Source organism: Engystomops pustulosus, chromosome 8 (genome assembly GCF_040894005.1).
Source record: "Engystomops pustulosus chromosome 8, aEngPut4.maternal, whole genome shotgun sequence".
Taxonomy (NCBI): Eukaryota; Metazoa; Chordata; class Amphibia; order Anura; family Leptodactylidae; genus Engystomops; species Engystomops pustulosus.
Window position 1 is genome coordinate 76,922,863 of NC_092418.1, and position 12,489 is coordinate 76,935,351.

Below are 12,489 nucleotides of genomic sequence, written 5' to 3' on the forward strand. Positions count from 1 at the left end.
CTAGAGGGCGCAAACAAAAGTCTGAATATTCTCCAGGACACAAACATTTACAACCTGTTGATAATAAAACACTAAGAGCTGCTGACACTCCTTTGTATATACAGATTGGATGAGAAAGAATCACAGATTTAAACCAATTTCTACATTTATTTTCCTTAAATAATTCTTGTAGCAGAATAACTAATATCCATAGGCCTGCATTATCACATGCATTGTCATAACGGAAGGTTTACCTGCAGTCCTATGTAACAGCACAGAAAATAAATCATAGTCAATGGAGCTCTAAATCATAAAGTCTCATACTCAAAGCCGTGTTATGGTTATCATCCATTTATATGTACTGTATAGGCAGTCTCCGGGATAGATATAAGATAGGTTCTTTAGGTTTGTTCTTAAGTTGAATTTGTATGCAAGACGGAACAGTTATATTTTATAATTGAAGTTCCGGACAAAATAATTATTAAACTTTATTACAGACACCTTACAGCTGATCATTTCAGCCTGGGAATAAAGTAAAGCTTTGTGGGCAGAGAGGTCACCTGTAACTCGGGGACCGCCTATAATGCATATGCAGCTAACATTTTAGCGCATTATGGGTGTGGGCACCTTCTCTTGCACAGTTTCATTGCTCAGCATCTCCAGGACTTTCTCCAGAAAGACATGCTTATGTTACCTGCACGTTCATCATATGAGTCACATGATGGTTACATGGTGGTAACTACTTTTTAAATCCTTGAACATCGCAGCTCTGGAGTGGCCGAGGGTATTAGAGAGCCGCTTGGGCACTCCTTATATATGTATAATTATGCACGCCTCTCGCAGCTCGAGGGGCGCCTTCCCTCCTGCTTCCCCCCCATTCCCAGATAGGAGAGATGGCTCGGGCATAATTATGCATTTAGGGAGTGCCCCAAGCTGCTCTTCCCCTCCCTCGGGCGCTCCAGGGCTGCAATGGCCAAGGATTTCAAAAGTCTTTTTCTTCAGAAACGGACTGTTCCTGGACTTCAGTACTACAGCTCCTTGACCTGCAGCACCCCAGCAGTGTGTAAGAGGCCGCTGCTCATAGACACTGTATAAAACCCCTCTCTAAGATGTTAAAACTACCATAATTATCGGTGTCCTTCGACTGTGGACACTGTGGGGGGGGTCATTTATCTTATCTCTGTTTGTTTTGGCAAGTGTTTTCCGTTGCATATTTGGCGAGTTATCATTCTCACTTTTTCTTTGTGTGGTTTTTTGCAGATCACTTTTTGAGACATTTGTTCAAAAAGTTTCAAAAATGTCACGCAAATTTCTCAAGTCACTTGAGTTTTCCATGAGTATGGTTTCATCTGGAGTTTTTGCACCAAAAAATGTTGCAAACTTTAGGTAATTTGAAATGATAAATGTCATTTGCAACATTTAGCACATTGGGAATAGAAGATAAATGTGCCTTACTGACGAAAAACAAATGTCTGGTGGACATTTCAAAATGTCCACAAAAAGGTGCAAAAATTGCAATGCTCCAAAAAATTTCTCAAAAAAGACTGAAAAAAAAGATAATTGATCCCCAGTGAGTAAGATGACATCATCCTGCTGTCTGTGCCACACAGAGGAAGTTGCACAAGGGGGCACATTTACTTACCCGTCCTGACGCGTTCCCCGGAAGTTCATTGTCCGACAGGAATGCACTCTGCCGCGATTCACTACGACCGTGCGCCCAATTTCCTGCATGTGTCGCTTCCCTGTTTAGCTCCGCTGGAGTTCACCTTCTTCTTCCTGGTGCATGCAAGTGCATTGTCTTGCGACACAATTTGAAAGTTAAATGACGCTTAGTCTGAATCAGTCGTATCGTTCGGCGGCCCGCCTCCCGATTTCTGTCGGATGAAAGCCAGGGCAGCTGCACCAAATTGCCCAGTTAAATACCTGTCACAGCGGCGCATATCCCGAAAACGGCGGAAAATCAGTCGAAAGTGCGTCTGCGAACCCTAAGTAAATAAGCCCCAAGGATTCGTGTGCAGAGCTTCCATAATCATTAGTAATACAGGAGTCTGCTGAGGGAGGTGGTTAGTGAGTAGAGAAACAAGCATTAGCTCAGTGACTGAGCTTCTCTCTGCATAGTCAGGGTTGGGCACCTCTGGTCCTCCTGCTCACTATGGCTGCTTCATGACATATTAGGGCACATTTACTTACCAGGTCCTGTCGCGATCCAGTGGTGCGTTGTCCGATGAGGATTCGGGTCTGCAGCAATTCACTAAGATCGTGCGCCCAAGTTCCTACATCCTTTGCTTCTGTGCCGAGGTCCGACGGAGTTCATCTTCTTCTTCCTGGTGCATGTGAGTGCTTGATCTTGGGACGCAATTATGTTTTTAAATTCCACGGTTTGTCCGAAACCGTCAGGTTGTCGAACGGCCATGCCCCCTGATTTCTGACGCATGCAATCTGGTGCCGATGCAGCACAATCCGATCGCGTGTGCCAAAAACCCGAGGCAATTTGCCGCAAAAGAAAATAATCGCAAAGCCCGACGAAAGTGAGACTTTCGGACCCTTAGTAAATGTGCCCCATTATATATTTGGATGTTACTCTTTTTATTCATTCTGGTCTTACATCCTGTTTTGAAGGTAACAACACAAAAGGTTTGCCAAATAAGCCCAGAACGTCATGTACTCTCAATTTTTGAGACCATACTTTAGCATACAGATTGTGTCAAAATCTTAGAATGTGAAACCCCAAAGTAAGCGGCCATCTTACAACCGGTTATCATATTCTAAAATTTCAAAAGCATGGCTGAATCCTCCCAGGAACTGTGTCTGGTACTGCAGCTCAGCTCCTTTGAAGTGACAGGTAGGCAAATGAGGCACTGTTTTTAAGAGGAAAGCAGCCATGTTTTGCTGATTCTGGACCATCCCTTTAATTAACTACTCATTGTTAACATAAATCATGATTTCAAAAAAACAATCACTCATTTTGTTTACAAATAATTGTTAGTTCTATTTCTCATTTGTATGTATGTATATATAAATATATTCAAGTATGAGCCAATAAAATTCTCTAATAGATTTCATAGAGCAGCGGGAGGTCACTGGGGCAGTGCATATCATCCTGTCTGGTTACCGGTTACAATGACTATAATGACATTCAGTGCTGTGTTATGATTTCCAGTCTAGTCCCTATTAGCATCCCCGATCCCTCCCAGCCTGGATGAACTATTGCCCTGAGAGGATGCTGGATCGGCTTTAACAGTTCTAAAGCAACTGAAAAGATTTAGTAGTCCGGAACAATCCACCTTATTATTATGTGAGAGTCACACAGTGACAGTGACACGTCAGGACCTCACTACCTTTATATTCCTCAGTCATGGCGTCCTAAAAAGACCTCATCATTTTGGTGTCCTTACTCCTTAATCTAAAACGGGAGCCTGGTACAAGAGAATATATATTTTATCTCAAGGTTATTTACAAGTGCAGGCGATCACTCACACACACATTCATTAACATGATTCATTTCAGGAACCAAGCCTTTTTTTCTATTTGTTAAAAATCACTCCTGCAAAATGAAATTCCATCTCAAGCGGGGACCCAGCTGGCAATGAGTTTACAAATCCCTAAAGTTTGACTTTTTTATTTCTCTGCTAGAACTAAATTGTATAATCTTTTGGTGTAAATGCCAGCAGGAAAGATGCTTTTCTCCACCATTATTATGTGTGCATTTCAAGAAACCGCAATGGTCCATTGTCATCGGGTTCATTATTTTGCATCTTATGTTGCTACAGGGAATGGCTATTAGAGATATGCCAAATTAACTCACAAATGTCTCTATCCCTTTGGAAGTAGCTTAGACTTGCAACGACGAGTGAGCAAGTTAGAAGACATTTGGTTTATACTGTGATGTAGGTTGTAAATGGAATGTGCAAGAAAACTTATGCATTCCCCAATGCAGAAAGTAACAGAATGCAGTGTTGGTTTCCATTTTAAGTTTTCTATCACTGGTTAATTAAATTATAAAAAGGAAGTTAGATAATAAAAGTAAAATTCTGTCTTGGTAAACATCAAACATTGTTGTCTGACTTATTTAGAAAGCTCCTACGATGCAACTTTGGGTTTACATAAGTAGCTGCAATAGTTTGCTCCTACAACTGTGCTTTGACTTTTGTCATATTTGCCATCCAGGGGCAGTTCACCAGCCAATCACAGCCCTGACCCAAAAAATACACAAAAGGTCAGTGAACGAACACAGTACCGTCATCTGATGGGTGTGAGCCACTGTTTTCACCAGTGGTTGTCAGACATCCCCTTTGAATACTATGGGGCTCTATAACTAACCCGGCCTCTGGAGTTCACCGAAAGTGCATTGCCTGATGATAATGCACTGTGCCGTGATTCACTACAGTAAGATGGTGGGGCCAATATCATGCCTGCGTTGCTTCCTCGCTCAAGTCCAACAGATTTCACCATCTTTTTACTAGTGCATGTAAGTGCATTGTCTCACGACACAATTTGAAAGATAAATCCTGCACTCAGTCTGAATCAGTTGGATCGTCTGACGGGACGCCCCCCAATTTGTGTGGCATGGAAGCCAGCGCAGCTGCGCCAAAAACCGATTGCTTGCGACACAATACGAGTGCAGACACTTGTTAATTACCTGTCCAAGCCATGTATTTCCCGAAAAAGTTGAACAGTCCGACGAAATCCAAAATTTTGTATGTAAATGTCATGAATAATATTTTAATCCTTCATTTGTTAAGGGCTAATAGCTTATATCTCTTCTAATTGCAGTGATCCAGCTGCTGTATAGAGACTTACTGGTAATACTCAATGGTTAAAAATAAACAAGGCTTCACCCAAATCAATCATTCATTGATTGACAGCTATTTTAGGGATTCTTGCTCCTCATCAGTACAGGATAGGTGAGATGCCTTTGATGCAGCTTTGTCGACATTGGATCTCCACAAGTCACTCAAACAATCCGAACAAAGCTTTGCCCTGATTAGAAAACCTAAGCTGCTGTCTAAAGATGGGTCTCTCTGAATTAAGTTGAAATTCATAGATCTGTTTCATGGTTTGGGAGAATAATAATAATATAATTTGCATACATATTTTATATAAGGAATATTTGGAACATTGTGGCCGGTGTGTGCTGTGATCATAACAGAACATTTCTATTAGTCACGCTGACCAAAGAGTAAGACTACAGCCCTTCACCAAAAATGTAATTTTATCCTTGTTTTCTTATGTTTTTCTTCTAGCTTATATAAGAATGGTAGTTCTCCATTTTTTTACATTCAGTGGAAGGCTGCGCTGGTCCACAAATCTATGCTAAGCTCTGCCATTGTGCTGTGACCTGCGCATTAACAGACACAGGCTATAGGTCGTGCTCAGGCAATGGGCAATGGCCCACTCCACCACGGCACTCTTCTCTCCACTTTATGCCCACTTGGCGTAGATGTAGAGTAAGCAGGGGAATGATCACAATGCCTGCCCATGTGCCAGGACTCAATATTATTTGATATTATTAGTAAAGCAGAAAACTGATTAATGTCCCCATGGTGCCTACACCTGGAAGCTCCAGCTTCCAGGAAAGGCTGGAGCTGACCTTAAAATCTAAATGTAATTGGTCATATAGAACTATTTGCTAACTGATAATTAATAATAAAAGGCAAATGTTGCTATTGATAACAATATAAATATTCACAGAAATTGCAAAACAGACATATTATGTAACAACCAGATTAGACTGAGAGAACATGGATTTTCCACTGTTCTGCTATAGCCTTTCCCCCATGGGGTGACATCATTAGTAAGGAGAGGACCCATCCGTATTCAGATCCAGCGGATTTGGCCAAAACTTGTGTTGAACCTTAAAATCTGTATACTCACCCACCGGTAACACCATTTCGGACAAAATTTTGTTGAAAATCCTAGTGAAAATGGCGACGTGCCACCACAGCAATTGCCAGCACCAGTCATGGGTGTTAGCAAGGGGAGTGAACCAAACCCTGACTTCGGACTGAAGCCTGGGTTTATGTTCTGGAGACCCAAACTCGCAATGTTTGGGTTCCGTTCATCACTAGTCAACATTATTACTTTTATAGTGACATCTAATCACAAAAGCCATTTGGGGTTCAGTTTATGTTGGCAACTTTCTTTATGATTCACTGTTTTTATGTAAAGCTAAAAATGTAGAAGCCGAAAGGTCACAATGACTCCTATGATTTTTTTTAATAAACATGGACCTAAGACTTAGAGTTAAACCTAAAATAAATAGTTACTATAGCTGTATAACTGTGGTTTGTGTATTTCTTCATATTACAAATAAAATCTATCTTTAAATTGGACACTTGGGCAATTTCTAGAACTTCATAGAGATTCACCTCCACACAAATTGATAAAGAAAGGAAGCATGTACATTTTTGGACATAATAAGGCATCACTCAGTTCCTGTTCTGCTTTGGTGCTCCCGGGACTCCTGAGAAAATGGACTTTTAATGACATTGCAGCTTTCAAGGTCATAACGTATATTGCAATGAATATTCTTTCTCTACGTCTCACGGCTAAATCAAGTCCGCCACCTGCCAGGGATTCGATTTGTTTTAAATGTGGATTTTGTCGCTTCTCCAGTGAGTTAGAGGCTCACAGCTCCTGTGCCTGGGGTCCCAATATTCCCTGCAGGATCTGTCTGCTCCCTCATACTAGCTCCACTTGTCACACCTCGTTACTTAATTGTAGATCAAAAGCACCTCCCAGCAGAGGCGTGCTAATGACATCCGTCCTTGTGATATCCTCGCGGGTAAACGGTATGAAGAGGTGTGACAGGGAACCGGCTGAATGACTGTTCTTCCCCAGGGGGATAACTTTGGTAACAGGGGTAGTTTCTATTTTTACCAACAGAGTTATAAGTATAACATAGATAGGTCATGTAAAAATAATGTTATTCCATTATTATTTCCTGGCAAGCGTAAAAAAATGTTACTTCTATATTAACCTATTGATTTCATAGGATCTAAAGAAAATTACATTTAGACTCCATCGGTCTGGTCAACCAGTATTACATTTTTTTAGACTGACGGACACAAACACATCAGAGGAGATGTATTAATCTCTCTACAAGTACTGGAGTAATTTGTCCCTGAAAAGTCATGTGGCATGACCATTTAATGCAATTTTTTTTGTATTTTCCGAAAAAGCTCATGTCCTCGCCTAAAGGGGGCGTGACCTCACAAAAAATAGCCCGTGCACCAGAAAATTCAGTCCATGCGCTAGATAATTCTAGATGCTGGTGCATCAAACTAGTCTAACTAATAGGAGGTGCAAAGTACGAATCACCAGTATTATAGTGCACCAGATTAATCATCCACCATCACAGGGATTAATCTGGTGCATCAGTGAAGTCTGCACTTGTAAAAACACAGACTCTTTAATACATCTTCCCCATCGTTGTGCCGTTTTATAAACTGAAAACAAACAGAAGGAGGTCTCAACTTTTATTTAATTGTTGAAAACAACTGCAAAATCTTCTAGTTGTATCAGTCAGTCCTCCAATCAGAAGAACAGGAAGCCGTCAGTAGTTCTGACTAAGCCACAAAAAGAAAAAATTACCTAATGCTGGAAAGATAATACTAATTAACACTGACAAAAGGGTTAAAAGGGGCTTCTCAATAATGGTCACTATATGGCTACCTTTGGGCAGTACTTTGGAGTTCTGAAGATATTCCGGGTATGATTGAAAGAGAAGCAAAGAAATCAAATTCTTGTGATCAGTGGTGGTCCCAGTAGTTGTATTCTCACTGATCAGCCACATGTACCAGTTCCTGTGGATCAGTAATAAGTTTTGATTGACCTGCTTAAATATAGGCCCTTGTGATGGAGTTATCATAGATATAGTGCCTAGGTATATATGGCTTTTTATAGGTTAAAAAAGTATTTAACTAGTCCATATGTTTCACATATAAAAAGGGCAGGACATTTTATGATCTTGAAACTGTTTTAAGGACATTCACCAAAAACCTCCAAACTGTTCTTGTGAATAGCTGGTATACTGTAGCACAAATTGTGTTTGGGTACAGAGCCATATATCTGATTATACATGTATATTGCTATTTAGATATTTTTAAAATCTTGAAAACATAACTAAACTTTTAATACAATTTAATAAATTGTAATAGATGATAGATGATAATAGTGAACTTTGCTATATATTTTATCAAATAAATCTGTTTCTGTGTCCTTCTTTTTCCCCTATCTTTCTTCCTTATCTAAGCAGTTTGTAGAATCATCTTTTTGTCCTGTTTCCACTGATAGCTGAGATATAAAGGAACCTGATAAAGTGTCTAATGACATCTCTTTACATACAGTCCCTGGAAAGTCTAATCTTCTGAGAGATGACACCTTGTGGAGAATAGTCTGTAGGTATTGAAGAGTTAATAGTTAGTCTATTGTCTTTATTTCTCCATGGTGTACAGGACTTGAGATACAGTACTCACTACAGGACAAAGAACAGCAGAAACAGGCACAGAGAATTTGCACAAAGCTTATTGCAATACTATATACACATTGATCTTCAGTTACAGCTTAACTTCCCTAAAACACAGTTCAGTCCTTCTTTTCTCAAACTGTTACCATCTAGGACATATGTATTATATTGTCAGCTTGTCCCACCAAAATGGTAAGGATCAGTTTACATTAATAGGTATGTTCAATGTTTCATCCACTTATTAGTCCTTCTTTGATTTGCTCTAACTTTATGCCTGTACACGTTGGCCCACATTTATCAAAAGTATGTGCTGTTTGCCTCACTAATGTGCAAATACACCAGATTATTGTTGATTATGTGTTGAGTCACAGTAGTAAATGTGATGCACAGTCCAACTCTTCACTAAAACGCAGAATTGTGCTAACACTTAATAATCACTTTGCAAGTGGCTTGCACGTTCTTGTTAGTGCAAAGTCAGACAGAAAACTGGTGCAAACACTTTAATAAATGTGGGCCAATGTATTGTCTCCCTGTAATAAAAAACCAACAAGATCCTGTTTTTAACTTTGATCCTATGAGTTGAAAATTATATTGTTCTACTTGATTTTAAGGAAACCTACCATGAGAAATCTACTAGATTCCTCCTCCCTGCCTCTGCCCTAGTCTGTAATATAATAATCCTGGAACCCAACCCAACTTGTGAAAAACTTAATTTCAGTAATATGTAAATTTACTGCAGGGGCTACTGGGGCGTGCATTAGCCTGGCCCAGCACTGGGAGTTATGGCTAGTACACACCCCTGTAGCCTTTACAGTTAATTCAAATATTACTGAAATAAAGTTTTTTAACAAGTTAGGTTAGGTACCAGGATTATTAAATTAAAGATTAGGGCAGAGGCAGGCAGGAGGAATGTACCATTACATCTTCTAATGGTTGATTCTTCCTGGTAGATTTCCTTCAATGTAAATAATATGTAAATAATAATTGTAAATTAATTGGCATTTATTAAATGAATCCTGGAAATTCTTATCCTAGAAGTGAAATCATCATGTAACTAAATAGCTATAAAGAACTAGTAAGTCATCAGAGATTTGTCATTCAGTCGCTTCAAGGACACAAACTTACCCATCAATACCAGTAACCAGGAACAGGAGATTCCCATTGATTTTGGTGCAGTTTATAAACTTGTCAATGTTGTTCGAATCCACATTCTGAGATGTCTTCAGGGACCCAGTCCCAATGCCGTCACACACTAGAGAGAACAGAGTCATGACACACATTGCTGTAGTCCCAACACAGTCAATAAGAATCAATGAACAAGTTGTAGTTCTACATTGGTGATATCATTCTAGTGAGAAGCGAGCAGACAGGTTACATTTACCACTGAATGAATAATTTTTCACTTAGAACATACATTTTTAACATAAAATTTTTAACATAAATTCATGTTACACATGAGGCTAGACCTGTGTCATACTGAAAAAAGGTCTTTTTAAAATGTAATTTGCTACATTGTTGCTTTGGATCAAAAATCTTATCAAACATGATACATCTACCCTTTACCAAATTTCCATACCATTCTGAAATACTATGACAAACCTTTGGGGCATATTCCAGCACAGGGCTTGCACATCTTGATGCCGTTTTCCTCTACCTCCATCTTGTTACTAGGACAGGCACGTACACAAGAACTGTCATCAACAACAAAATTGTCTACAGACAGAAAGAAAAGAAACATATTTACTGCATTTGTACAGTGACACATGCCAGGTTGTTACAGCTTGACAATATCCATAGACGTATACTGGCAGACAGAGGTATCCTGCCTGTCTCCATCTGCATTATACACCTTTACTGTGAAAAACACAGGATGGAAAGATGTAGCAAACCTAATTTTTCCATCTTGCTCCCAAGTGCTAAGCAATGTAGACATTCAGTGGAGGTCCTTGGAGGTAATGGGGGATTATTTCAATGTATTACAACCCCCTCCCTCCTGCCCTCTGCTGAGCATACGCTCAAGGAGGTCCCCAGAGATGTCACAGTCCATGTAAGGACAGTGACATCACTGGGGGTAACACCCTAAACATCAACAGGAGATGCTGCCAATGGTTGTTCCTCCCTCCGGGGAGGGAGGGGAGCAGAATGACTTATCTAACTATGGGGCAGATTTACTTACCCGGTCCATTTGCGATCCAGCGGCGTTTTCTCTGCGCTGGATTCGGGTCCGGCCGGGATTTATTAAGGTAGTTTCTCTGCCGTCCACCAGGTGGCGCTGCTGCGCTGAAAAGCATCGGAACGCGCTGGAGTTCACCGGGCCGGGCTGAGTGAAGGTAAGCGCAAGCTCTGCGACAGATTTTTTTTAAAAAATGCGGCGGTTTTTCTGAATCCGTCGGGTTTTCGTTTGGCCACGCCCCCGATTTCCGTCGTGTGCATGCCGGCGCGGATGCACCATAATCCGATCGCGTGCGCCAAAATCCCGAGGCAATTCAGGGGAAAGCAGCCAAATCGGAAATATTTGGGTAACACATCGGGAAAACGCGAATCGGGCCCTTAGTAAATGAACCCCTATATGTGCTTACAGTGGGATATGTCTTGCCAATCTTTTTTTAGGGTTTGTGAGGACATCTCCCTGCAGCATTGGCAAAAAACATTATGTGAATGCATCCACATTGTTATTTTGCATGAGTAATAATATATTAGTCTTCATGTAATGTGCAGTCTGCTAAAAATCATTGCATTAACTATCTTTATGCAAATTGGAATTAGTAACCCTTTTCAATGGACTTGTTAATCCAAAGTATGACTATGTTTGGTGTAGGAAGTTCTACTCATAGAATGAGCATGGATACAACCCAACATAATAAAGTACATGTAACTATATGACTGGCACCTTCTTGATTCCTTATGCACTTGCAATGAGTAGCCACAGTATTTTGCAAATCGCAAGAGCAAGACCTCCTTTATGTTTCCCTTTGGCTTGCAACCTTTGTTTTTCTGATAATATTATAGTATTCATATTTAAGGTTGAATGGGACCTGAACCACAATGCTCAGGTCTGTGCCGAACATTGCGGGTTTGGGTCCCTGAACACGGACTTTACCAAGACGTTGTGGTCCACTCATCACTAGTAAAATTAATAAGGCACATTTACTTACCCGGTCCCTGCGCGATCCCCGAGGTGCAGTGTCCGATGAAGATGAAGTCTGCCACGATTCAACAACATCGTGCGCCCGAGATCCTGCAGGTGTCGCTTCCCCGCTCAGGTCCGCCGGAGTTCACCATCTTCTTCCCGGTGTATGTGAGCGCATGTCTTGTGACACAATTTGAATTTTAATTCCTGCACTTAGTCTGAATCAGTTGTGTTGTCTGACGGCCACGCCCCCCGATTTGTGTCGCTTTAAAGTCGGCGCAATTGTGCCAAAATCGATCGCGTGCGCTAAAAACTCCTGTTAAATGTGCCGCAAAACGGAAATAGTTGGGAAACCCGGCGGAAATGCGGTCCGCGGACCCTTAGTAAATGTGCCCTTATGTGTTGTCCTTTAGAAGATCTCTAGGAGATGTAACATTAGCCATTCTCAAAGACACAGTAATAAAAACACTTACGTGGGCATTTGTTCACACAGAAGGCTCCATAAGTGTACTTGGCCTTGGGGTTTTGTTCCAGTTGGAAAGCAGTTGGATTATATATATTGGGTTGGGGACACTGTGTGACACAGGAACCACTGTCATTGAATTTCAGGCAGGCCTGCGAAAAAAGACAAAAAGTTAAGAACTGGAGCAACTCATTCTGTCACCAAGTTACAAAGAACATTTTTCTTTATTTGTGCACAGGACTTGTATGGCATGAATATTACTAGTTAATTCTTCCTGTACCATATATATATAGCCTGCCTGAACACTTATGCTTTTGACTCAAAATTTTCAGCCCAGCCACCTCTGAGCTCGCTTGACAGAAGGAACAGAGAGTCTTTGCATTAAAATGAGAAGGGAGGGTACAATCCTGCCAAGTGTCCTCTGCATGGGAATGTTCTAAAAAGTTCTGT

At 40.7% G+C, this 12,489-nt stretch overlaps 1 protein-coding gene across 3 annotated transcripts in view; it reads right to left on the reverse strand.

Annotated features, from left to right (window-relative positions):
* The window catches only part of ERBB4 (erb-b2 receptor tyrosine kinase 4), a 642,433-nt gene that overhangs the window by 157,330 nt on the left and 472,614 nt on the right, over positions 1-12,489 (reverse strand). For all 3 annotated transcript variants that reach the window (XM_072121352.1, XM_072121351.1, XM_072121353.1), the window contains exons 7-9: positions 12,050-12,191; positions 10,046-10,159; positions 9,572-9,698 (exon numbers count right to left, since the gene is read on the reverse strand). In XM_072121352.1, coding sequence (XP_071977453.1) covers positions 9,572-9,698; positions 10,046-10,159; positions 12,050-12,191 — 383 coding nt within the window. The remainder of the gene's footprint in view (positions 1-9,571; positions 9,699-10,045; positions 10,160-12,049; positions 12,192-12,489) is intronic.